The sequence below is a fragment of the Hippopotamus amphibius genome, chromosome 16 (assembly GCF_030028045.1).
Source record: "Hippopotamus amphibius kiboko isolate mHipAmp2 chromosome 16, mHipAmp2.hap2, whole genome shotgun sequence".
NCBI lineage: Eukaryota > Metazoa > Chordata > Mammalia > Artiodactyla > Hippopotamidae > Hippopotamus > Hippopotamus amphibius.
In genome coordinates, this window is record NC_080201.1 from 55,447,094 (window position 1) to 55,470,451 (window position 23,358).

Consider the following 23,358-nt stretch of genomic DNA (forward strand, 5'->3'; position numbering starts at 1 on the left):
ACAAGAACTCAAAAATATTTCTTTCTTTCTCAAGGGAATGACTGGAGGATGTGCTCCAGCAAAATGAAGAGTCAATCAAGAAGGATAGAGATGGAATCTAGGAAACAGTATCCAGTGCTTAAAAAGAAGAATTCAAAACATGAAAAAAAGACTGACACTGCAAAAAACAAAGGCATATTTGAAAGAGGAAGGATTGGATTCACATGACGGAAATCTCTTCCAAAGGGGCTACTTTAAGACTGGTTTACCAAAAATAGTAACAATGATGAATACTTATTAAGTCAGAACGCAACTCAAAGAGAAGGAAACTACCTTTATTAATAAAGAAAAACTTCCCCATTTTGTTATAAAACCAGTGCTGTGTGAAGGCACTTAATTGGGGAGGGGGAACAGGGATTCTGATAGAGACTAATATGCTTCACCTCTCCCCTGAAGGGGTAGAGATGGGGGCAGAGGTAACTCCTGGGGAAATCCAGTGGAGGTGACCCAGTCCAGGCGCCACTGGAATGGTGGGTTGGCTTGTTTTTGCAGGGCTGGGGTGGGGGGTGGGCGGCATTGGCAGTAGGAGCAGGAGGCACTTTGGATGGGATCTGATTTGGCACATGGGGGAGTCTCTCTTGCCCCCAGTGATTCCCAGCCCCACCACAACCTCCCATATCTAAGGCAGGGTTCTAAATTTAAGGCTGGGCTTCTCCTCCCCAGGGCTTCCAGGGAAGCAGAGAATGTTGGCAAGGACCCCGCTCCTGCAAGGGCTTGGGGTGCAGAGGGATGCAGCAGTAAGGGAGGAGGAGGTCTGGAGCAAAGGCAGCTGCTACTTCCTCCTGTCTCCCTTGGAAACGTCCTTCTCTCCAGCTAGACCTTATTCCTCTGAGGCTTCACCCTGGGGAAAAGCTGAGGGAAGACAGGCTCTTCAGACACCAGGAGCTCCCACCCCTTCATTCCACCCCAAATTTAATATAATCACCTGATCCACGCCCAAACACGTGGACTGTCTCCATCCTCCCATCCCTTCCTAATGGACTCTCTCAGTCTCTCCCAAACCACACCGGAATCCCCTGTCACCTGCAAGCACCAAAGGGGCTTCCAATCAGCAGCCAGCTTGATGAAATGAAGTATTTCCGAGTCTCCCATAGGGCCGTAAAAACGATGCCTGCCTCTCCCTGCCTCCACCTAGCCCTCAATTAAAGGAATTGTCTTCTCTCCCAGGAATATAATGGTATCTTCCTGGTCTACTCCCCTAACCTAGTAGAACCTCCCTCAATTCTACCATGATTTTGTTAATAGATTCTTCCTCAACCTGCCCAATGCAGTGTAACAAAAGCTTCCTCACCACCATGCCTGTAGTATACAATTCTCTAACTGCCCCCATCACCAAAATGGGATACTTCATGACTTCCCTTGGCTAAAATACATTCTTCTTTACTTCCCCATGAATATAATTAGGAATAATTAAAAATAATTGATTGAGCACGAACCAATCAAATAACCAGGAAGGCAGTACTGGTGAGTACCCCATGAAGTACCACCTGTAACCGGCTCTTCCTCCTCCAACTAAAGGGGACTCTCCCTTACCTCCCTCGTTATTGTAATGGGCTATTCCTCACCTCCCCAAGACTGATAATGGACTCTCTGACCTCCTCTCCGTCCCAATATAATGATCTGTCCCTCTTGCCCCTCTTTTTCCCATGGGATCGCCCCTTTCCTCAAACAGCTATCAGGAGACCCGCACAATATTCTTCTGGACTCACCCCAAAGTAGTTACGGGGCACGTAACCTTCCTGGCCGTGCAGCGCGGCCCACCACCAGTCTGTCTCCTCTGGACCGTCCCTCCGCAGCACAGTGACCGACTCGCCCTCGCGGAAGGACAGCTCATCTCCAAACTCGGCGCTGTAGTCCCAGAGGGCGTACACCACCCCGTTGTACATCAGCCCCATGCTCTGCTCCACGTCTGAAACAGGACACCGCAGGGATCGTCAGCGCCCGGTCCAGGGGGCTGGGAACACTCAGGGATACAAGACACGCTGCGGACAGGGGCAGACCCTGGGATTTGGCACCAGCCCCTGCCCCGCCCCCACCCTCACTCCCCCGGGAATGAGCCGCTTGAAAATTTGTGTACCCCTGTCTGGAGAGGGGCGCCTGAGCTGGAGTCAGCTGCCGGGACTGGCAGTCTCTAAAACACTGGGGTGCATCAGGCCGGGCCACCAACCCCCGAGGCAGGGTCAGTGGTCCCCATTTCCGCTTGTACCGGTTAAGTCCCCGTATCACTCCTAGAAGCACAGTCGTCTGCACCGCCCCCCGCCCCCCACCCCCCCAGCTTAAGTGCTGCAGTCTATAGAGGACTCAACCCCTCCTTCAGATGGTACAGCCCTACGCCTCGCCAGGAAGTGGTCCCGACTCCCCCTTTCCAAATGCTGCAGTGCACACTGAGCCCGCTCCCCAAAAGATAAAGTCTCCAAAGAGAATGTAATAATTTCCCAGATGGTATAGGCCACCCGAACACCCCCTTTAATCCCACAAATGATTTAGTCCCCTTTCCAGATGGTACAGTCCACCATGCTCCCCGCCTCATTAATGGTTCAGTCCACTGTGTTCCAGTTTCTCCTTCTCGACGCACCCCTCCCCCCCTGTTTCAGGTGTGCTGTCCAATCTCTACTTCATCCTCACAGAACTCTCCAAGTCCAGGCAGGTAGGTGGGTGCAATCCTCTTATCTCATAGGCTCCATCTACCTGTGACGAAGGTGGTCATAATCCCCCTTCCTAGAGGTTACAGCCCTTCTCCTCCTCAGTGGGTGGTCTACCTCCCGCCCCAGCGGTCCAGTCCTGGCCGGCGGCTGCTCACCCCTAAGGCAGGTGTTACAGCCCCATGGCTCCCACCCACTTTCTGCCACAGAACAGCAGGCTGTTGTGTAGTCCCCCTAGGCTCACCTCTCAAATACATTGTCCCACTCCCAGGTCCTACAGCCTGCCTCACCCCAACTCTGTGAAGTCCTGAACCCCACCTTATGATGGAGATGGCCCCTCCAGGTGCGCGCTACAGACCATAGGCACATCCCCAGGATACGGCCTACCTATTTCCTCCATCACCTGTTTAGGTGATGTGCTCCCCCCCCCCCCCCGGAGAGATATGGTACAGCCTCGTGTCTCCCTACAAGTGGAAGAGTCCCCAAGCCATGGCCTGCTCACCTGTCACCTGTGTGGTACTGTATCTCCCACAGGTAGCACAGCCCACGTGCTCAACCACAGGCCAGGTAGATGGTATAGTTGGAACATCCAACTTCCCACCCCCGCAGATGAGTAAGCAGCTAAAGCGGCCCAATCTCCACAACCACTCTTCCCCTTACAGGGGTCCAGCTTGCATGGCACAGTTCCCCCGTCCCCCTCTCCCTCGAAGGTGGCACAGTCTGCTGCCCCCACACACCCATCGTGCACCTGCCAGGTGGGAGGCCCAGTCCGCCACCCCCACAGGTGGTCCATCCCGCTGGCCTCTCCTCTGTGATGCTGCCACAAGGTTGGCACAGCCCCCCGTGTCCACTCTTGGGAGTCGCAGTCTGCGGCCTTCCCCGCCCAACATCTGCCAGCTGGGTGTCCCAGTCCCTGCGTCCCCCTCCCCCAGAGGCGCCCCAGCCCTGCCTCGCACCTGCCAGGTAAGTGGCGCAGTCGGCGTAACCCTCGCGGTAGGGGTCGCACTTCTCGATGGCGGTGGCGCCGTCACTGATGGTGGTGGCGAAGATCGCCGCGCCGTGCTGCACCAGCGCCGTGCAGATGGCCGTGTCGTTGCACGACGCCGCGCAGTGCAACGGTGTCCTAGGCGTGGGAGGCAGGCGTGAGAGGCCGCGCGGGGGCCCGCAGCGCCGTCCCCGCCCCACGCCCGCCGCGCGCGGTCGGGGCTCACCAGCCGTGGCTGTCGGGGGAGTTGACGTTGGCACCCGCCGCAATGAGGAAGTCCACGATGGGGTAGTTGGCGCCGCAGATGGCGTTGTGCAGGGCGGTGATGCCCTCCTCGTTGGGCTGGCTCGGGTCGTTCATCTGGACGGGCCGGTGGAGCGGGAGGCTCAGTCCCGAGGCTACCATCCCGCGTCCGCCGCCCGCACCCCGCCAGGCGGGCAGCACTCACCTCCTTCACCGCCTGCTGCACCACGTCCAGCTCTCCGGTCAGCGCGGCGTCCAGCAGCAGCACCAGCGGGTTGAGGCGCGCGCGGCGGACCTTGCGCGGGGAGCCGGCCTTCCGCAGCACGGAGCGCATCTCCTGGGGGATAAGAGGGGGCTTCAGTGGCCTGGGGTGGGGGTGGGGCTGGGGGGTTGCTAATATACCTATTCCCCAGAGCAGGGAAACAGAGGCTCAGGGACCAGACAGCCGCTCCAGGTCGTTCAACTAGACAGGACTGAGGTTTGAACCCAGGAAGGTACAGAACCTGAGTCCAGGGGGCCATGGGGAGGAAGGTGCCTCAGTTCCACAGCCTCTGGTTCCCTGCAACACTCAGGGAATCGGATGATTTTGGAATCTTAGGCCCTGAGACCTGAGAAGGAGCTGGGGGAATGTGAGGTTGGATGATTGTGGAAGCCAGATATTCAATCCATAATTTCATTTCTTTCATATGTATATATAAATGCTATGAAGCACACGACAAGATGTTACCAAGTGTTAATTTCAGATGTTTGGAATCATATTTATTATATTATTCCCTGTGCTTTCTTATTTTTGATTTTCAACTATCCTCCTACAAAATTCATTTATTCTGAGCACATAGCATTTGTGATTCTGGTCTTTGATGTCAATGGTTTCAAGATTCTGGAATTTCAATATTCCAAGAGCCACTGATTTCAAAATTCTCTGATGCTAAGTTTCCAATAAGTTGTGAGTCCAGAAATGCTAGGTTGTGCCATTTCAAATTGCTGAGGACCCAGGACATTGCATTCCCAAGATTCTATGATTGAGAACTTGAATATTTTATGGTTAGAATTTCATTCCAAAAGATTGGAAGGAAATACGCAAAATGTTAATCATGGTTCTTTCTGTGCTGTGATTTTGGCCTCTTTATTCTACTTATATCTATTTCTTCCTAGTTACTATGTTTGTATATTCCTTTCTAATAGAAAATGTTCACTTAAAATAAAATGCTGAATTATAACATATTAGTGTACTAATCTGTGATTTTATGATTCAAATGATGTCTTTAATTTTCAGTTTTGGGGACTTCAAGAATCAGTAATAGCCAGGGTTTGTGTTACTAACTTTTTAATTCTAATTTCCTGTGCAAACCTTCAGTGTTCTAGGATTCTGCAACTTCACTGTTCTGAGTTTGTGACGCCAGGATTTAATTATTGAATTCTGTGAGTTTTCAGGTTTCTCTGTGGCCAGAACTTTGTGATTCTACGAGGCAACTTGACCATTTTGAGACGGTGTCATTCTTCCATTCTTGATTTCAAGATCCTGAGCCTCAACATTTCTTGGCTCCACCCTCAGAAGGGCCTGGGAATAGGTATTTTGGGGTCCACCTGCCCCCACTTCTTCTGTGGAACTTCTTCTCCTCCCTCTGTCTACCCACACTGAGCAATCAGGATTGTTCCACATAACTACATCTCCCCCACCCCCCAGCCAAGATGCAGAAACCAGACCAAGATCAGCAGGAGACCATCCCCTGGTCAAATGATAACAATAATAGTAGTAGTTAACAGTTAAGTGGCAGGCAGGATTCTAAGCACTGTATAAATGTATTAAATCCTCACAGCAACCCTATGCTTATTTTCATCCCCATTTTACAGATGAGGAAACTGAGGCACAGAGAGGCTAAGTGTCTAGCCCAAGGTTGCATGGCCAATAAATGCTGTGGGACTGGGATTTGAACCCAGGCAGCCAGCCTAGCTCTGCTGCTGGTGCACTTAACCATAACACCCACAGCCTCAGAGTCCAGAGACATGTTCTTGAAAATCTGAATGGAAGAAGCTCTGACTAGAATCAGAGGACACCATAGACTTGAACGGAGAGGTCATTTTGAGTCAGGGCTGGGTGGGCCATTTCTAGCCATGGCATGGGCTTGCTGAGGTGTAAGAGGAGAGAGCAGATCCCCAGAGGAGGCAGACTCGAGAGACTATGAGGCAACTAGGGAGAGAAATGGTGACGGCCTTGATTCAGGCAGGCTTTTCAGACCCTAGAATAAACCCTCTGTAGTGCCAAGACAAAGTCATTTCCAGGTCGGAAGACTAAGATTCCTTAAAGGAAGCCCTGGGGGCACAGGTTACTGGAGAGAAGCAGAGAGAAGCAGAGAACGTCTCTATGTGGCCAAGACTTCTGGATGCCCCTCCATATGTTCTCCCTTTCTTGTGAACACAGGTATACTTAGATTAAAATCTACATTTCCCAGATTCCCTTGCAGCTGGATTCCTGGCCAGTGGAATGCGGCAGATGTGATGTGTGCAATTTCCAGGTTCTGTCCTAAAAGGGAAAGGATGCTTCCATATGCTAAGTAGCATACCCCAGTTTCCTCCTATATTACTTACCATGCTCTGGGGCTGCTCTGGTGGGCTGCTCTGGAGAGGGGCTGGGGCTGGTATGGGCGCTGGTGGGGCTGGAGCAGGGGGCCCTGCCCTGGCCTCAGATCCCTCAGTGATGGAGGACAGCTCAGGCTCGGGCCCCCCAGGCCCCCCATGACGATGGAAGAGGCGGCTGATGATCTGCTGGTACTGCTTCTTGTGGGTGGGGGGCAGGGCTACAGCGGGGCTCTGCTCCATGGAGCCCCTGCGTTTGAGGGGCCGTGGAATCTCTGCCAGCACCCGTGCCACCTCCTCCAGCTCGGGCACTGACTGTGCCTCGGGCGGCAGCGCTGGCTGCAGCCGTGTGGGACTAAGGGGCCGAGTTACAGCCCCTTCATCTGCATCACCAGCCTCCAGCCCTGGTGCCAGCAGCCCCTCCAGCTCTGGCTCGGGCTCCAGCTCAGTGGGAGCTTTGGAGAGGCCTGGAAGGAACAAGAGCCCCATCAGAGGAGGAGTCCCTGAGAGACCCGAGAGATTCCCCACAACTTCCAGGACCTGCAACCAATGCCTGATTTGCTGTGTGACCTCAAGGCAGTTCCTTGCTTTCTCGGGGCTACACTTTCCCTGGGTGGTGAATAATAGACAATTATAAGATCCCCCTTTTAGCAAGCACCTAGCATGTGCCTTGTGCTTTACATGCCTACCTTATTGAATTCTCACCACTACCTTGTGAGGTTGATATGGCTATCATCTCATTGTTACAGAAAGGGAAACTGAGTCTCAGAGAAGGCAAGTCAGTTGCCCAAAGCCACACAGCTCGGATTCAAACTCAGTTTTATCTGACTCCAGAATCTCTGCTCCATCATTATGATAGACTTGACTTTATAAGATTCCAAGAATTTCCTCTCCTAACATCTCGGGCAGAAAATTGCTGGGACTAGAATCCTGGTACTTGGTCTCTTCTCTCTGTTTCATGCCTCTCTATCAGAGCTTCTAAAGCAGGTAGAAATCTATAATGATCATTTTATACGTTATTTCATTGAGTGTCCATCATAATCTATGAAGTAAATATTATTAACCTCTCTTCACAGATGAGAAAATGGAAGCTCAGATGGATTACTTTATCCTGAGTAACACAGCAGGTCTGCTTAAATCCAGGCCCTGAGTTGATATCACACCAAAAACTATTAATAATTATTATGACTAACATGACAGCTACCGAGGGCTTACTATGCATCAGGCCCTATTTTAAGGACTTCATATGGATTATATAATCTAGTACCATACCCCAATAAGGTTGGTTTTATCGTTATTTACCTTCTACACTCAAGGAAATTGAGGTCCAGAGAGGTTAAGAGACTTGCCAAAGGTCACATAGCATGGAGCCAGGCAGTCTGACTCCATAGTCCATGCTTAAGCACTGTGCTATCCCTAGTTCCTGAGCAAATCTCCAAGCTCATCTGGCCTCACTCTCTGCAGGGACAGTGTCTGGAAACAGGTGTTTGGTTGTGATGGGTCCCCCAGGTGGTTTGGTCCCCAGCCATCTGTCCTCCCTTCACCCAGCCCTCCAGAACCCCCATTGCTGACTCACCTTCACTCACAGGGGACCAAGTCTGTTGGGGGGGTTGGGAAGCTGGGGCAGGGGCTTGAGGCTGGGGTTGTGGTTGTGGCTGGGGCTGTTGGGCCAGCTGGAGCTGTGGCTGGGGCTGGGGTTGGGGGGGTGCCTGGGGCTGGGGAGGCAGCTTAGGTGGGGGAGCTCGGGAGAAGATGGGGGAGCCAGGGAGCTTGGCCCTGCTGGCTCCATGCTCCCAGAAGGCATTCTGCAGCTTGAATATCATGCTGAGGGGGATGGGGCGCTGGCGGGGGACACTGCGGGGCTGGGGGCTGGAAGGAGGCATGGGGATTCGACTGACAGGCTGCCAGCTTCGGGGCAAAGTGCCTGATGGCCCCGCGGTGCCCAGTGATCTGCGGTAGCTGCCCACATCAGAACGCCTGTCGTTGGCCAGAGGGGAGACCTTGTAATTGCGGGGCAGAGTGGCGCTGGTGAAGCTGTCCTGGGGGAGAAAGAGGGAGAGAAGGAAGATAGAAGGGGCTCAGGTGGGAGGAAGATAGGCATAAGGGAACGAATGATAAGGGAGTGGAGGAAAGAAGGAGAGAGGTAAAGGTGAAAGGTGAGAAGGGAGAGAAGGAGGGGAGGGAAGATAGAGAGCGGGAAAGGAAAGAGGGTCAGGGAGGAGATGGAAATCCAGGATAACGGAAGAGCATGGGGAAGGGTAGGGAAACGGCGTACCCTGCAGCAAAGAGGCGGAGACTAGCCTTGACTCCACCCTTGCCCAGCAGCCCCCTCCCCAGTTTTCTCCGGCCGGCCCCTCACCTTCCCGGAGGCCCCCAGCCCATCCAGGCTGCTCTCTCTCCAGGGTAACAGCTGCAGGCCTGGCGAAGCAGGCCGCGCGAAGACATCCAGGCCTGTGAGGCGGGAATCATTAGGGTCTGGGGGACGCCTCTTCGGCTCCCCGACTCCTTTGGCCTCCCATCACTCACGTTCATAGCTCGCTGTCTGAGAGGGCTTCTTCTCGTACGCCACGTCCAGGTCAGACTCGTTCCAGGCTTTGGGGGGCCGCCGACGCAGCGTTAGGTCGTCTGGGGAGAGGTTGCCCTTGAGGATTCGGGGAGCGGGACGGGGGAGCTAGTCCTCGACCCTGCGCGCCTGCCACCCGCCAAGTTCGGCCCCCTGGTTTACCTTGCGCGCGCAGAGGCGGGGCGAAAGCGCTGCTGCCCGCGCCCAGCAGGGGGACCCCAAGGGCAGTCGGCGCGTCGTACGCTGCGGTCGAGGGGCGAGGCGAGGGCCCGCGCTCGGGAAAGAAAACCTGGGGTCCTTCGGCCAAGGGGCTGCCACGGGGAGAGCCGGTACGGCCCAAGAAGTCAAAGGGCATGGGGGGACCCTGCTGGCGGAGCGGGCCGGGCCGAGGGGAGGGCGCACGGCCGTGGGGGCTGCCTGCGCCATCGAAGGCTCGGGGCCGGGGCGAGGGCGAGCGGTCCAGGCTGCCGTAGGCATCAGGCTGCAGGTAGATCTGGGTGCGCGGTGACGACGGCCGACCCTTAGGGGACAGCGAGCTGTAGGGGAGCAGAGCCGGGGCGCTCTCGGAGCGTCCGAACGGGGTGTCTGCGCCGTCGGTGGTCGCCTTCCGGGGAGACCCGCGGCTGCTGGAGGGCTCGGGGACCTGGCTGGAGCTGTACCGGGACAGCTGTGGGGAGGTCGGGAATTGAAGTGTCAAAGGAGACATTAGTAGAGGTTTGGTAGGTCAATAGAGGTGACCGAAAATTAACCCTAGAGAATTGGACGGGGCTGGAGATTCAGACATAGAGAGCCCTGCAATCAGGGCTGCGGCTAGCACATACGGTGCCTTTGTGCCGCTTAGAAAAAAGCCCCTTTTCTTCCGAGGGTCCTGACAGATGTCCACTTCTACTGCTCCCTTCTGTCAAGTGCCTTTGAATAGCCCACAGCCTGCACAGCCCCATGGGACAGGCTTGCCTGAACCCCTGGGGGAAAGATGCTGACTTCGGGGGCCCGGGTGGGGACCAGGGCTAGCAGGCTCACCCTAGCCTGCGCTCCGGCCTGCGAGCCCAGAGGCGCCGCCGGCGAGTCTGACCACAGCGACTCCAACTGCTTGGTCAGTTCGTCCACCTTGGCCGCCGCCGTGTCCAGCTCCATCTGCTTCAGGTCCATGTGCTTCATGGCCAGAGCTGGGCGGGCGGGAGTGGCAGTGAGGACCGGGACTTCTGGGCAGGGCCCAGCTTCCCCCCCCCCCACTCCCCCCCGCCCTCCGAGGGCCCCGCCCCGGAAAGCCCCGCCCCCTATCCCAGCTCACACTTAAAGTTCGTGTCCAGAAAGTCCCCCGAGCTCCGGAACGCCTCGCTGTCCATGGTGCCGGCCGGCCGGAGCGGGGAGCCTGCGTTTGGGGAGGGGGGAGGGGGAGAGCCTGCTCAGAGCCTGCCCACGGGGAACCTGGGGCCGTGAGGAGCGGGACGGTGCCTTTACTCGCCTAGTTCCTTCTACTGGAAGTGCTATGCCCCTCTACTTCCCCTTCTGGGGAATGCCAACTCCTGCAAAGCCTCCAGGGAAGCTCAGGACGATTCACTCTCTTTACGTGGCTCCTTGTCCATCTCTCTATCTCAGCCCTGATAAGATGTGATCATTCCTTCAACAATTATCCACTGACCACCTACTATGTGCCAGACATTATAGTGAACAGAGGCTGCAATAAAAGTAACTATCAATTGCTGAATGCCTACTAGGGACCAAGAGACACCATGCTAGATGCTGGGGATCTTTTTAAAAATAATGATGGTGCTGCTATGTGCCAGGACCTTTGCTAGTTGCTTGAGGGTATCATAAAATAAAACAACAACCATTTATTGAGAGAACACTGCCCCCTAGAATTGTGCCAAGTGCTTCACGCCCAATACCTTATCCCATGATCAAAACCTCCATAGCAGGCAAGAAAGTGGGGCTCAGAAACATTTGTTCCAGGTCACCCTGCAGGAAGTCGACATACTAGATTTCACATCCAGACCTAACTTGTCATTCTGGGGCATCTCTGTCAGTCTGGAGGGGCTCCAGAGGATGGGGGCAACTCAGCTTCCTCTCCCCAGAATCCCCACCCAGAGGAGACACAGCATGTTCACACAGACCCAGTGTCAACAGGAAGAACAAGGAGGTGGCCAGGGGCGGCTGGGCCACTGTGGTCACCAACCCAGTGGGAAGGAGCCAGGCCACCAGGAACCAGTCAGGCCAGCACCATCCCCATCTCCATGGTAGCCGCCACGCCCACCAGCTAGGCCACCTCCCCGCTGCACCAACCGACCACTTAGCTTTGACTTGGGGTGCAGGCATGGGCAGCAGGGCGGGCTGGGGCATGCTAATTCTAGCCTCAGTTTGGGAAGCCTCAAAACAGAACCTGTTGGGGCTGGTGGCTCATTTGGGTGTGTTAGGAGTGTGTGACCTTGGGCTACGAGTCCCCTCCACTCCTTGGGCCTCAGTTTCCCCAACTGTGAAAGGAGGAGGCAGATCAGCTATTCTGAGAGCTATTCAATCTCTCAGAGGCCTAGATTCTGAAATTATAAGGACCTTGAGTTTGTAATTAAGTTTCTACAGAGGCTAAAACCCTCAGCTTGAGAGTCTATTGTTTGAAAGTTCTGAGTCCAAGAGTCTACCTTTGGAACATTCTAGAATTCTCCACTTTGGCTATCCTAGATTTCTCTGTCTTCCTGAACTGAGTTCTATCTATCCCAGCATTCCAAAGTCCTAAAAGTCCAGGTGAATGGTATAGTGGAGTTGCTAAAAGCATAATTAAGGAGGGTTCGAATCTGGTGGCACCACTGTCCCACCTGGCAAGACTGCCTCCATTTCCTGATCTGTAAAATGAGGATAGATAGCAGTCTACCTCAGAGGACTGTTGTGAGGATCTGAGGCTATGAGAATTGAGGCCTCAAAAAGTAGAGACGATAGGGGAATTCCCTGGCGGTCCAATGGTTGAGAATCTGAGCTAGTACTGCAGGGGGCACAGGGTCAGGGTCGACCCCTGGTCGGGGTAATAGCCCACATTCTGCACAGCATGGCCAAAAAGGGGGGGGGGGGGGAGAGGAAGAGCGAGGAAGGAACCATAGGAATCAAAACTTGCATCTTTTAGAATCTCAGAAACGCAGAGGAAACACTCTGTGTTTGTTACAATATAAAAATGAACAATCTATGCTACCTCCAGGGCCGGCATTCTGGTAGCGAGTGGTTCTTTTGGGGATTTCACGATTCCCAAATTCTAAGACGCTGACATCCTCTGGGTCTAAGGAAATGCCAAGGCTGGGCGTGGAGCCGGTCCAGGGCTGATGTGGAAGGGGGCGTCGGGGCCGCCAGGGGACGCTCCATGTCACGGCCCGACCCCTGCGGGCCTGAGCTCAGACCCAGGGAATGCGCGGCGGGCCCGGGCAGGTGCCGCACCTCCCGCCGCGGCAGGGGAGCCGGGGCCGGGCGGGGCGCAAGGGTGGCGCGGACCGCGCCTCAGCTCCAGGCCCCCGTCCTTCACCGCCAGGTCTTCTCCGCTGGGCTCCCCTCCCCTCCGCCCTTAGGTTTCCTTCCCCCGCATCTTCTGCATCCCAGCCAGGTTCTTTAGGGTAAAAAAATCGGTGGCGGTGGTGCGGTTCCTGGAGGAATCACTCTCAGTAGGAACCGGATCAGAGAGCCAGGCTGGGCTGGAAATACCTAGGTTGGAATCCTCTAGCTCTGTCCGCATAGACAAAGGCTGGGAGAGGCCCCACCCTCTCTGGGGCCTGGTTTCCCCTTCTGTGGACGTCTGCGGAATGAGATAGGGCCTTCTCCCTCTTTAAATCTCTACCTTCGGCTAGTTATTTCGCTTCTCTGTGCCTCAGTTTCCTTGTGTGTATAATGGGGGAATTAATACATTCACCTCAAAGAAGTGTGAGGTTTGAATGACATAATTTATGTATAGTTTCGAACAGGACAGGGTACAAAGTAAAGCACACACATATAAAATTCCTAATTCCCAAGCCTGGAACAGACTCAGGGCCCAAAACCCGAAGTAATTTTTTTTTCCTCCAAAACGGCCCTTTCAAATCTTTCTGAGATTCTAAAAGCCCTCAGCTTTGACCCCTGGAGTTTTGACTTCAGCCCTTGGATCTCAGAACCCTAAATTTTCCCCTGCTTTCCTGAGTTCTGGCCATCCTCACTTCTGGCCCATTCCAGGGCATAGGAATCCCTGGGAGATTCCAGACAGAAGGTGGCAAAAGCCTAGGGTATGGTCTGTGCCCACATTACAGCCTCAGTTTCCCCACTGAACTAAAGAGAAGTCATTCCCTGGGGTGGGCTCAGCAAACCTCAGTGGAAGTGAGACCTTTGGGCAGTTGCCGGAGACTTCTGTAGCCAATGGGAACCATCTATTACCGGCCAGCCCTGAGCCTGGCATGCTGTGAGCTCTGTCTTGGCAGCCACAGTTATTATTTTTAATTTCATCTCAGGCTATCACCAAATGCCCTTCAAGCCCAGACATTAGGAAGCTCGTCCCTCTCTCATCAGAACCCCCGGCCTCCCCCACCCCCTTGTTTAATCCCTTCACATGACGCTTGGGGGTGGAGAGAAGGGGGAGTCAGGCAGAGGGAGGTGCCGGGCCATGCCCTCCCCCAGCTTCAAGGACAGATACACACCTCCAGAATTAGCCTCTATCCTCCCTTATCTCCCACACTACCTCAGGTCAGACAGATGGGAGTGGAGGTGACACTTCTCACCTCAGGGTCAGGGCCAGGAGCCCTAGGAGAGAAGTTAGTCAGAAAATCCGGTGAGAGTGGATGGAATCCCGATGCCCAGAGAGCTGCTGAGGAAGGGGGAGGGCAAAGCCTGACCCACCCCCTCCCCACTCTGCTGCCAGTGTGGCCTCAAAGCCTTAGTTTACCCCTGTCCTCTCTGTAATGGCTGTATCGTGCCCGCCATGCAAGCCCCCTTCCACTTTCTGGAATTCTGCCCCGGATTCTAGAACGCCCTTTGCCAATGCCAGATATCTCCCACCTTTAGGGGGCAATAGGGGGGTACCCTGCCCCCGCCAGGGGGCGCCCCGGGGCGGAGGTCCCTCCTCTGGTTAGGCAGGTCCGACGCCCCGGTTAATAACATGTTGGGGATCGCGCAGCGGCACAGAGGAGGTTGGAGACCTGCCCTACTCCCCCCCCCCCCCCCCACATACACACACCCGCCTTGGCTCCCACCCCAGAGTCAGAAAGTGGGGGGAACACCGGGACACAGCCTCCAGAGGGACCCTGGGTGTTTGTTCTGCTTCATTTCAAGAACCCGGGTTCCACTATCCCCACCCCACCCCTAACTCTGCTCGGAGACCTAAAGTCTCCGTCAAGAAGGCAGCTGAAGGGTGGCATGGATGGCCGCCCATTCCAGAGTCCCAGCAGTCGTGGCCTCCCATCTCTCCCCAAGAGATCCAACACCCCAATTCTACTCAAGGACTCAGGCTTCTGAGAGCCCCACTTCGAGGGACTGAGGAGCCCCAGCTCCGAACGTCTCCCCGGGACCAAGGCGTCCGAGCCCTCCATTCCCAGAACTCAGGCATCCGAGCCCCTTTTCCTTTTGCCCAGTAAATCAGGCATCCAAGTTCTTGCCTTCTAATAACCCTGGCGTCTGCGCACCCCCAATTCCGCCCTGGGACCTCGCGTCCGAGTCTCCTCCCGACCCTCCCAGGGACAGGAGTGTCGGGCTCCACCAGAGCCGCTGAACCCCGGAGTATGGGGGGGTGTAACTCACGGATCCGGGGCAGATCTTGGCACCGGGGGGCTTCCTCCGGCTCCGGCTCCGGCTGCGGGGAGCGGAGGACGGGGCGGGGCAGGCTCCGCGAACAGGTTAGACGACGTGACTCCGAGGCGGGTCCCAGAGGGGAGGGGGAGCCAGGGTCGCCTCGAGCACCTTGGGACTTGTAGTCCCGGAGAGGCAGGACGTAGATGGGTACGTTCCTATTTGGATTGACCTAAAGTCCATTTCACAGACAGGAAGGGCGAGGTCGAAAGGCCAAGGGTGACCTGACTGTGTAAATAGAATCTAGACTCTTACCTCGCTGTGGCTGCAGGAGACGAACTCCTCAGTTCCTGCCCACCCCTCCGGGCTCAGTTTCCCCCTTGTTGAATGAAGATTTGGCCGCCACCAAAGAGGTAGAAGGTTACAGAGGCTGGGGAGACTCACATACTCGCCCCCAAGGCGAGAAGAGGGACTCGCTAAAATCAGTATCCCCTCGGGTCTCTAAGCCTCAATCTCCCCATCAGTAAAAAGGGTGGTTGGGATCTTTATAGAATCTCCCAAGAACAGCTCCCAAAGTTGGAGGCTAGGACTACGATTCCCATCAGCTTCCGCGACCGACGTCGGGCGCCTCCCAGTCTCGAGTCCTCTGGGAATTGTAGTCCCGGAGCCCGCAGGGGCCGCGCCTGGGTGTCTCGCCCACGCGCGAGAACTGTCCGGCGATCCCGGGAGGAGGCAACGCGTCCTCTTCCCCTGACGCTCCCTCCGCTTTGAGCAGCCGCTGGCTCGCTGAGAAGGTGGGCGCCCCAATTATAAAGTAGGATCCGAAATCTCGGCAGAGGGGGCGGGAATCAGCGCTGACACACCGGTCAGGAATGCAGTCGGGTCACCCTGTCTAGCCACAGTCCCGCGGCTCCGCCCGTCGCCCTACGCTGTGCAGTCCCCGTGGGAAGGGGCGTGGGTGTGTCCCCCAAATCTGCATCCACGTGCCGCTGTTTACACGCACCCCGGGCCAGGGAAGGGGCGCTGGTCAGGACTTCTACTCCCTCTCCCTTCCTCAAAGCCTTTGGAAATGTCCCCCCACGCACGAGACTAAATCCACGAGGGTATCTACCCTTCTCTTTTGGTCCACAGCCCAGCCCCTTAGTCCGCACCGCCCCACGCGTGTCCAGCTCCGGAGTCCGGAGGCTCCGCCCAGGTACCCACAGGCTCCTCCTCCTATATTTCCCGCTCCCCTGGAGCCCAGAAGCCCCGCCCCTGGCTGGCAGTTAACGCCTTCGGGAGGAATTACCCCCATTTCTCCATTTTCCCACCTCTCCCATTCAAGTTCTGAACTTCCGAGGCATCTGGGCCTCCCTAGAAGGGACTGTAATACTGAAAGCACAGTCCTGCCGACCTGGACTCTTACCTGCCTCTTTAAGAATTTCAGACCAATCGATCTTCCTGTCTCTTTAAGAATAGGTCCTAAGAATGTGGCTGCCCCTTTAAGGCAACGTTGGGGCAAATCATGTCTGAGAGACTGTGGGGATACCCTCTGGAACCTGGTGCGGCTCTAACTCCCGCCAAACAGCGAATCAGCTGCTTTTGGGAGCAGACTTTCGGTGAAAGATGGCTTTCTCGGTTGTCTGCTGTGCACAAAGTGGAAATTTTCCCCACCTGTGCTCAGAGAGCCAGCGGGCTCCGAGCGACGCCTCCCGCGCTCCTGTGCCACTTGGAAGCTCCCAGATGAGGCCCCACCCCTTTGGTTCCACGTGGTCGGCGGCGGGGCCTGAGTGGCTCTGGCGGCTAGGTCTACCTGAGGCATGGGTCCCGGGATGGCGGGGACCCCGTCCGGCGGTGAGTTGCTTCACGGCGGGCCGACAGGGTGCAGAGAGTTGGCTAGCGGGAGGAGAAAAAGGGGCGCCTTGGAACGTTCGGACGGAAAAAGGGACATCCTCGGAGACAGGACCAGCGGAGAGTGTATCGCCCGAGCGATGGCGGGCGGGGGTGTGTGGTGGAATTAGGATAGAGAGAGGATATCTTGGGGTGGGGGTGGGGGGGAGGTGGAGAGTACCACTGGAGAGAACAAGGATTGGGTTGGCGGATATAGGGGCGCCTCTGAGGGACAGACGCGGAGAGCGGAAAGACGCGGTAAGAGAATTGGGGCGCTCAGGAAGTTGGGACTAATTGACCAATAGGCGCCCCGGAGGACTGGACCAGCAGTTAAACTCCCGTTTACCCTTCTGCAGGTGCTGCTCGGTTTTCTTGTCCCCCCAACTTTACTGCGACGCCCCCAGCCTCAGAGCACACTCGTTTCTCTTTGGAGGCGTTGACCGGCCCAGATACAGAACTGTGGCTTATCCAGGCCCCCGCAGACTTCGCCCCAGACTGGTGAGTGGTCCCATGCCACCTCGCGGGAATACTCCTCACCCCAGTGGCTGAACCCGGGGGAAATTTAGAGGGGCTTTCCTGGGGAACCCAGAAATGCTGCTTCTCAGCTGCTGTTCCCTGTCCCACCAAAAGAATCTGACCAAGCTTCTGCCCTCCCCCGTTTCTCCCTTCAGCCTCAATGGGCGACTTGTGCCTCTCTCTGGCTCCCAGATGGTGAAGGGCAAGTTGGCAGGCAAGCGGCACCGCTACCGGGTCCTCAGCAGCAGTGGCCCTCAGGCTGGAGGAGAAGCAACCCTGCTGGCCCCCTCAGCGGAGGCGGGAGGGGGACTCAGCTGTGCCCCGGCGCCCCAGGGCAGCCTAAGGATCCTTGAGGGTCCCCAGGAATCCCTAACAGGGACCCTGCTGCAGCCCATTCCAGCAAATCCCCCACCACAGATGCCCCCTGGCCTGAAGCCTCGGTTCTGTGCCTTTGGAGGCAGCCCACCAGTCACAGGGCCTGGGGCAGTCTCAGCATTGGAGTCACTGGCCTCAGGGAAGAGGAAAAAGAAGAGGCGTGTGTCAGAGGCCTCAGTTCCTCAGGAGGCAGTGAATGAGCACGGGGCCCTGGAGGTGGACACAGCTTTGGGGTTCGCAGAGGTGGATGTGGGGAAGAAGAAAAAAAAGCAGCAGCTGAAAGAACTAGAGGTGATAGAGCCGCTGGCAACAGAGCCTGATGCTGAGACATTGGAACCTCTGGAAGCGCTGTCTCCATCCACTACCAAGAAGAGGAAAAAGAAGCCCAAAGAGGTAGAAATGGTCAAGCCAGAAATGGGGATGCTGGAGTCAGAAGAAAAGCCAGTGGAGCTGGAACTCATGGTTAAAAGCGAGCCTCTGGAAGAGACAGTCCAATCCCCTAGCAAGAAGAGGAAGAAGCAGGAGACAGAAGGGATGGAGCCAGTGGAAGGGATGATAGTTGAGTCTCAGCTTCAGGTGAAGATGGAACCACAGGAGGAAGCCATTCCACTGTCGTCCTCGAAGAAGAAGAAAAAAGAAAAGGGGCACAAAGTCATGAGGGAGCCAGGGACTGAGGCTATAGAGCCAGAGATGAAACCTCTGGAGCTCCCAGGGGAGATGATGGAGCCTGTACTGCCACGGGAAGTGGAGCTGCAGGCTGAAGCACCTCTGGCATCTGCCAAAAAGAGAAAGAAGAAAGAAAAACGGCAAAACGCGATGATGGAGCCAAGTACAGAGGTGGTGGAGCCACAGGAAGAAGTGATGGAGGCCCAGCTGCCAGGTGCTGTTGAGCCTCAGGCAGCTCTAGCATCCACCAAGAAGAAGAAGAAGAAGAAAGAAAGAGGGCACAAAGAGACAGAGCCAGGGACTGAGATGATTAACCCACAAGGTGAGATGATGGAGCCTGAGCTGCCCGATGAGGGGCAGCCTGAGGCCAGGGCAGATCCGGCATCCACCAAGAAGAAGAAAAAGCGGGGCCAGGAAAGCCAGGTGCCAGAGACAGCATCCCAGGAGGAGATACCAGAGCCACTGCTGAATCCAGAGTCTGGGGAGGTAGCTCCCACGGGACAGGAGAGGAAGCGGAAGAAGAAGCCGCAGCAGGATCCCTTCTGAGCCTCCACCAGGGAAACCGACGACTGCAAGGCAGACAAGCTGAAAGTGGCCACCTGGGCCATCAGAAGCAGAGAGCAGAGAAGACTCCCCCTCCCCCTGACCGCGCCAGCACACCAGCCGGAGCCTGGACCAGGAAAGTGCTTTATTGCTACACTGAGGGCCTCCTTGGCAGCTGAGGTTATCGGGGCACTTTCAAGAAGGGCTCGTGTAAGACCTCAAACAGCCTTCGAGCCTGGAGGGAAGGGAAAAAGAAAAGGAAGCGGTCATTAAATGAGCCATTTGTTTGATACATCAGAGTGGGCTTTTGGTTCTTTTTCTCCTAGCTTGGAGGGAACTCTGGGGGCTAGGAGAGAGGTAGCCTGAGCTGGATTCTATCCCAGACTGGCTGTGTGAGCTTGGGCTGGTCCCCACCCTCTCTGACCCTCGGTTTTCCCTCTCTGTAGGAGAGGCACTGTGGGCCTTCTGAAACCTCAGAACTTTGGGGTATGACGTCCCATTTATCTGGGGCCCCCTCCTGCCCCCAACCCCTTGAGCCCATTCTCAAGGCTCTTACCTTCTGGGGCCCCAGGCCTGGGCACAAGGCCAGATCTTCCCGCGATGCAGCTATGAGCTGTTCCAGAGACTGAGAAAGGTAGGAGTCAACAGTCAGGGAAGGTGAACACAAAACTCTCCCCTGCCCCAGCTGATATCCCTGGAAGGAACTGAGATCCTGCTGCAGGGCAGGGGAGGCAGGAAGGATGGGGCAGGGGCAGGGAGGTAGAAGGAAATAAGTGGGGGGCTTTCTCAAAAAGGCAAGGGGGTAGAAATGCCTGCTGACACAAGGGAATTGTTCCTTACCCCAAAAGTACTCAGGAGTGTCTGACTGTCTGTTTTGTTGACTGACTTCACGGTGGTCAGACATTCAGTCACCTGGAAGGGGAGAGGGAGGTGGAAGCAGAGGTGGGTTGGAAGAAGAAAGGAGAACACGACTGAGCCTGTGAGGGTGGCACTGGGTCATTGCTGTGTCCTCAGACTGCCCTGCATGCAGGAGGTGCTCAATAAATGCTTTTTTTTTTTTTTGGTGTGTTTTTTGATTATGTGTTTTGATGATTAAAAGGTCATCTCAGAGAGATCCCCAACTAGCTGAGAGGGTGTCAGTGATGTGATTCAAGGATAAACGCCATTTATCTTGAGCTGGTTCTGCCTCTGAAGTTGGACCCGAGTTCATAACCAGGCCCCACTGCCTACTCCCTTTGAGACCCCGGGCAAGGGAACTGACCTCTCTGGGCCTCCGTTTTCAGGCAAATGGGGGTCCTAATAGTACCCACCTTTGGACGTCCTCCATTACTCTTATCGTAGGAGCCCAGATTCAACATTTCATTCGGTAAATATTCCCTGAGCACTCACTGAGCGCTCGGTGGTGCTGGGGACACAACTGGGACAGAGACAGCCCCAGCCCTGCTCTCCTGGAGCTCCCAGTCCAGTACAGGAGACAAATCAGTTCCAGACACAGTGACCCAGATAGGCAGGGCTGGGTCTGAGGGAGCCCAGCAGAGGCACATGACCTGGCCTGGGGATCTGGGAAGACTTCCTGGAGAAGGAAGCATCAGAGCTGAGATGGGGTAAAGATGGGACTGGGCAGCTAATCAAGGCAGAGGGAACAAGATGGGCACACAGAGAAGTGACAGAATGCAGGGGCAGGGGGAAGACGGGGCTGCTGGGCCAAAGAGGCAGGGCCTTAGAGAGCATGGTGAGGGCACTGGGGAGCCATGGGAGTGTTTTGAGCAGGAGAGGGCAGGCTCAGGTGTGTGCTTAGGAAGCCCCCTCTAGCTGTTGTTTGGGCAGGAGAAGGGACTGGAAGCTGAGGGTGGGGTTGGGGAGGGAGAGATATGACTTGAGATCAGAACTGCAGCTCAAGCCCCCAAGGAGGAGCTGGGGAGAGGCCCAGGCAGGGAGGTGAAGTGGCCTCACCCTGGAGACAAAGTCCTGCTCCAGCTTCTCCATCAGGAGGTCTGCCGGCTTCTGCTCGTAGGCCTTGTATGTCTCCAGGTACCGTGCGGCCTCCTCAGGGCTGGGGTGAGAGACACTTCAGTCAGGGGAAGAGGATCTCATCATGTTTTAGATTAACTTCATTTGCTGACACTAAGGATTCCAAACTCTAATATACAGAGACATAAACATTCTCAACCTCCTAAACGTCCCCTGGCGGTAACTCTTGCTGGGCGGGTGCATCTTGACATGTCTTTTCTGGCTAAGGGCCAGAGCTTGGGAGCCTGACCAATTGGGTTCAGATCCCACTTCCCACCTGAGTTACCCTGGGCCAATGATTTCCATCTCTCTGGGCCTCGGGTTTCCGCATCGGTAAAGCAGGGTGGATGCTAGTGACAATTAAACAAGTCCACGCTCTCTAAGTACTGTACCTGGTGCTTAGAAGTCTACTTAAGAAATGGTAGGACTTCCTAGGTGGCGCAGTGGTTAAGAATCCGCCTGCCAATGCAAAGGACCCAGGTTCGAGCCCTGTTCCGGAAAGATCCCACATGCCACAGAGCAACTAAGCCCGTGTGCCACAACTACTGAGCCTGCGTTCTAAAGCCTGTGAGCCACAACTGTTGAGCCCATGTGCCGCAACTACTGAAGCCCATGCCCCTAGAACCCATTCTCCACAACAAGAGAAGCCACCTCAGTGAGGAGCCCGAGGACCACCATGAAGAGTAGCCCCTCGCTCACCGCAACTAGAGAAAGCAAGTGTGCAGCAACGAAGACCCAACACAGCCAATAAACAAACTGAATAAAAAATTTATTTTTCAAAAAATGTTATTAGCTCTTTTGGGAAGGAGGTCGGTGCCCAGAGCTTTGGCACCGGGTTCAAGAGGGAGAAAAACCAGAAACACCATTTCTTTTCCCAGCCACAGGAAGACCACCTCATGAAGCAGTCAGCTCCCACTATCCAGAAAAATGGAGCTTTGAAGGTTTTTCATGTAGCGCACCTTCAAAAGGAAAAAGCTCCGGATGCTGACTGCTGACTCTTTTATTGCAACGAACCCGACTTCACAATCACCATTCATTTTCCCATTAGGCACTGGGTTTCTTTTTGACCTGTCATTAACTATTTCAAAGGCAGGTGAAACAACTAAATCACTAAAAGGGCCTGTCTGTGTGCGGAATAAAGGAACCCAGGTTTACTCGCACCAGGAAAAAAGCTGGTCTTTTTTCTCTTTGGAACTTGAGAATATTGAGTTGAGTGGAAGTACATAAAGTATTTGTCTTGAGGCATTTTCTTAGCCTTCCAAGTCTAGCTAGTGAGCAATGTTTGTTGATTAAACGTTGATTTATAGTCTTGAAAGAAACACTCGTTTTTCTAATCCTGTGTTTTCTCCACGGGCTTTGTTGCTTTCCTCTCGCTGCAGCGGGGATTATTATTGTTATTGTTATTAATCATTTGTCCAGGACGCACAAGTTAGCACGCTCTAACCACTTCCTGGCTTTCACTTTTGCCGCACAGTACAATCAGGACGTCCTTCCACATCCGAAGACAGAGCTCGACCCCATTTACTTAGTGGGTTCGAAATATTCCCTAGTTTGGATGTAAAGACATAGGAAGTATTCCCCGTGTGGGGGCCGAGCTGCATTCCAAAGCCCTTTATGTTCAGAAGCTTCTGGGCTCTCCTGAGAGATTCTGTAAGGCAGTTCTTATTTTCAGTCTGATACATGGAGGGGGAAACAGCCCAGCGGGGTTGAGTCACTTGCCCAAGATCACACAGCTGGCGAGGAGGAGAGACAGCTCCCTCAATGGGTCTGTCTCACCCGGCCGGGCTCTCCATACTCCACTGTGCTACTTCCCACAGCAAAAAGAGTGCAATTTTTATACGTGCTTTTGTTTTTTTATTTGTTTGTTTTGTTGGGCTGTACCCCGTGGCATGTGGAACCCTAGTTCCCCGAGCAGGGATCAAACCCACACCCCCTGCATTGGAAGCGCAGAGTCTTAACCAGTGGACTGCCAGGAGAGTCCCAATATACTTATTTTTGTTTTAAAATACAACTCACACATAAATACATTTTTCCAAATAGTCAAACAGTATAGAGGTAACACACTCCTAGGGAGGGCACAGAATTACAAATACATTTACCCTTTGGCCTAAACACCCACTCCTGGGGTTCAGGGCAGTGGTGGGAGTATTGCTGGTAACACCGAGAGCCTGGGAACCACCCGAGTGTCTACCAATAGGGGGCTACTGAGCTGGCCCATCTACACGGTAGAATATCATACAGCTGAAAAAGAACATGGATCCAGATGTGGGGTAGTATTCAGTGATGGCAAATGAACTACCAATACATGAAAAGACATGGAGGAACATTAAAAGCCTATTGCTAAGTGAAAGAAGCCATCCTGAAAAGGCTACTGTGAGCTAACAGAAAACATATATTGGTCTCTGTTCCCGGCACAGAGCTCTCCAATCCCTTGTAAATTCCTAAGTGATAAGAACACCGGGGCATCTTTTGTTCCACTGAAGCGACTCTGCATGGCCGTGGATGGGGGCTGGTAGCCAGAAAGTCCAAGCCAGGATTAGAAGCTTGGAATTTTCAGCCCTCCCTCCGATCCTCCAGAGGGGAGAGGGACCGGAAATGGAGTTAATAAG

At 54.8% G+C, this 23,358-nt stretch overlaps 3 protein-coding genes across 5 annotated transcripts in view; 1 reads left to right on the forward strand and 2 right to left on the reverse strand.

Moving 5' to 3' along the window:
• Nucleotides 1-300: 300 nt before the first annotated feature.
• PPP1R13L (protein phosphatase 1 regulatory subunit 13 like) lies at nucleotides 301-15,061 on the reverse strand. Its single transcript, XM_057711470.1, has 13 exons — nucleotides 14,783-15,061; nucleotides 10,341-10,421; nucleotides 10,070-10,215; nucleotides 9,212-9,716; nucleotides 9,013-9,111; nucleotides 8,846-8,937; nucleotides 8,063-8,525; nucleotides 6,499-6,953; nucleotides 4,115-4,246; nucleotides 3,893-4,026; nucleotides 3,638-3,804; nucleotides 1,749-1,948; nucleotides 301-891 (listed from the first exon to the last, which is right to left on the reverse strand). The coding sequence occupies exons 2-13, from the start codon at nucleotides 10,393-10,395 to the stop codon at nucleotides 853-855; spliced, it is 2,487 nt and encodes an 828-aa protein (XP_057567453.1). The 5' UTR covers nucleotides 10,396-10,421; nucleotides 14,783-15,061; the 3' UTR covers nucleotides 301-852.
• A 443-nt stretch (nucleotides 15,062-15,504) lies between these two features.
• Nucleotides 15,505-19,031, forward strand: POLR1G (RNA polymerase I subunit G). 2 transcript variants are annotated; one of them, XM_057711472.1, is made up of 3 exons: nucleotides 15,505-15,564; nucleotides 16,996-17,137; nucleotides 17,311-19,031. In XM_057711472.1, the coding sequence occupies exon 3, from the start codon at nucleotides 17,348-17,350 to the stop codon at nucleotides 18,740-18,742; it is 1,395 nt and encodes a 464-aa protein (XP_057567455.1). In that variant the 5' UTR covers nucleotides 15,505-15,564; nucleotides 16,996-17,137; nucleotides 17,311-17,347; the 3' UTR covers nucleotides 18,743-19,031. The 2 variants fall into 2 exon arrangements, with proteins under 2 accessions (XP_057567455.1, XP_057567454.1); XM_057711471.1 differs by lacking the exon at nucleotides 15,505-15,564 and adding an exon at nucleotides 16,301-16,603.
• Nucleotides 18,866-23,358, reverse strand: part of ERCC1 (ERCC excision repair 1, endonuclease non-catalytic subunit) — a 32,494-nt gene continuing 28,001 nt past the window's right edge. For both annotated transcript variants that reach the window (XM_057711473.1, XM_057711475.1), the window contains 4 exons: nucleotides 20,693-20,792; nucleotides 19,580-19,651; nucleotides 19,296-19,364; nucleotides 18,866-18,974 (listed from right to left, as the gene is read on the reverse strand). In XM_057711473.1, the coding sequence (XP_057567456.1) occupies nucleotides 18,921-18,974; nucleotides 19,296-19,364; nucleotides 19,580-19,651; nucleotides 20,693-20,792 (295 nt within the window). In that variant the 3' untranslated portion in view covers nucleotides 18,866-18,920. The remainder of the gene's footprint in view (nucleotides 18,975-19,295; nucleotides 19,365-19,579; nucleotides 19,652-20,692; nucleotides 20,793-23,358) is intronic.

Bases quoted from the DNA above. Each gene is read 5' to 3' on its own strand.
- POLR1G (XM_057711471.1), top strand. From the start codon at position 16,570: ATGGGTCCCGGGATGGCGGGGACCCCGTCCGGCG. The intron at 16,604-16,995 runs GTGAGTTGCTTC...ACCCTTCTGCAG, and splicing joins GGCGGGGACCCCGTCCGGCG to GTGCTGCTCGGTTTTCTTGT. The intron at 17,138-17,310 runs GTGAGTGGTCCC...TTCTCCCTTCAG, and splicing joins GCAGACTTCGCCCCAGACTG to CCTCAATGGGCGACTTGTGC.
- PPP1R13L (XM_057711470.1), bottom strand. From the start codon at position 10,395: ATGGACAGCGAGGCGTTCCGGAGCTCGGGGGACTTTCTGGACACGAAC. The intron at 4,247-6,498 runs GTAAGTAATATA...CTTATCCCCCAG, and splicing joins CAGAGCAGCCCCAGAGCATG to GAGATGCGCTCCGTGCTGCG. The intron at 892-1,748 runs GTGAGTCCAGAA...GTCTTCCCTCAG, and splicing joins TGCCCCGTAACTACTTTGGG to CTTTTCCCCAGGGTGAAGCC.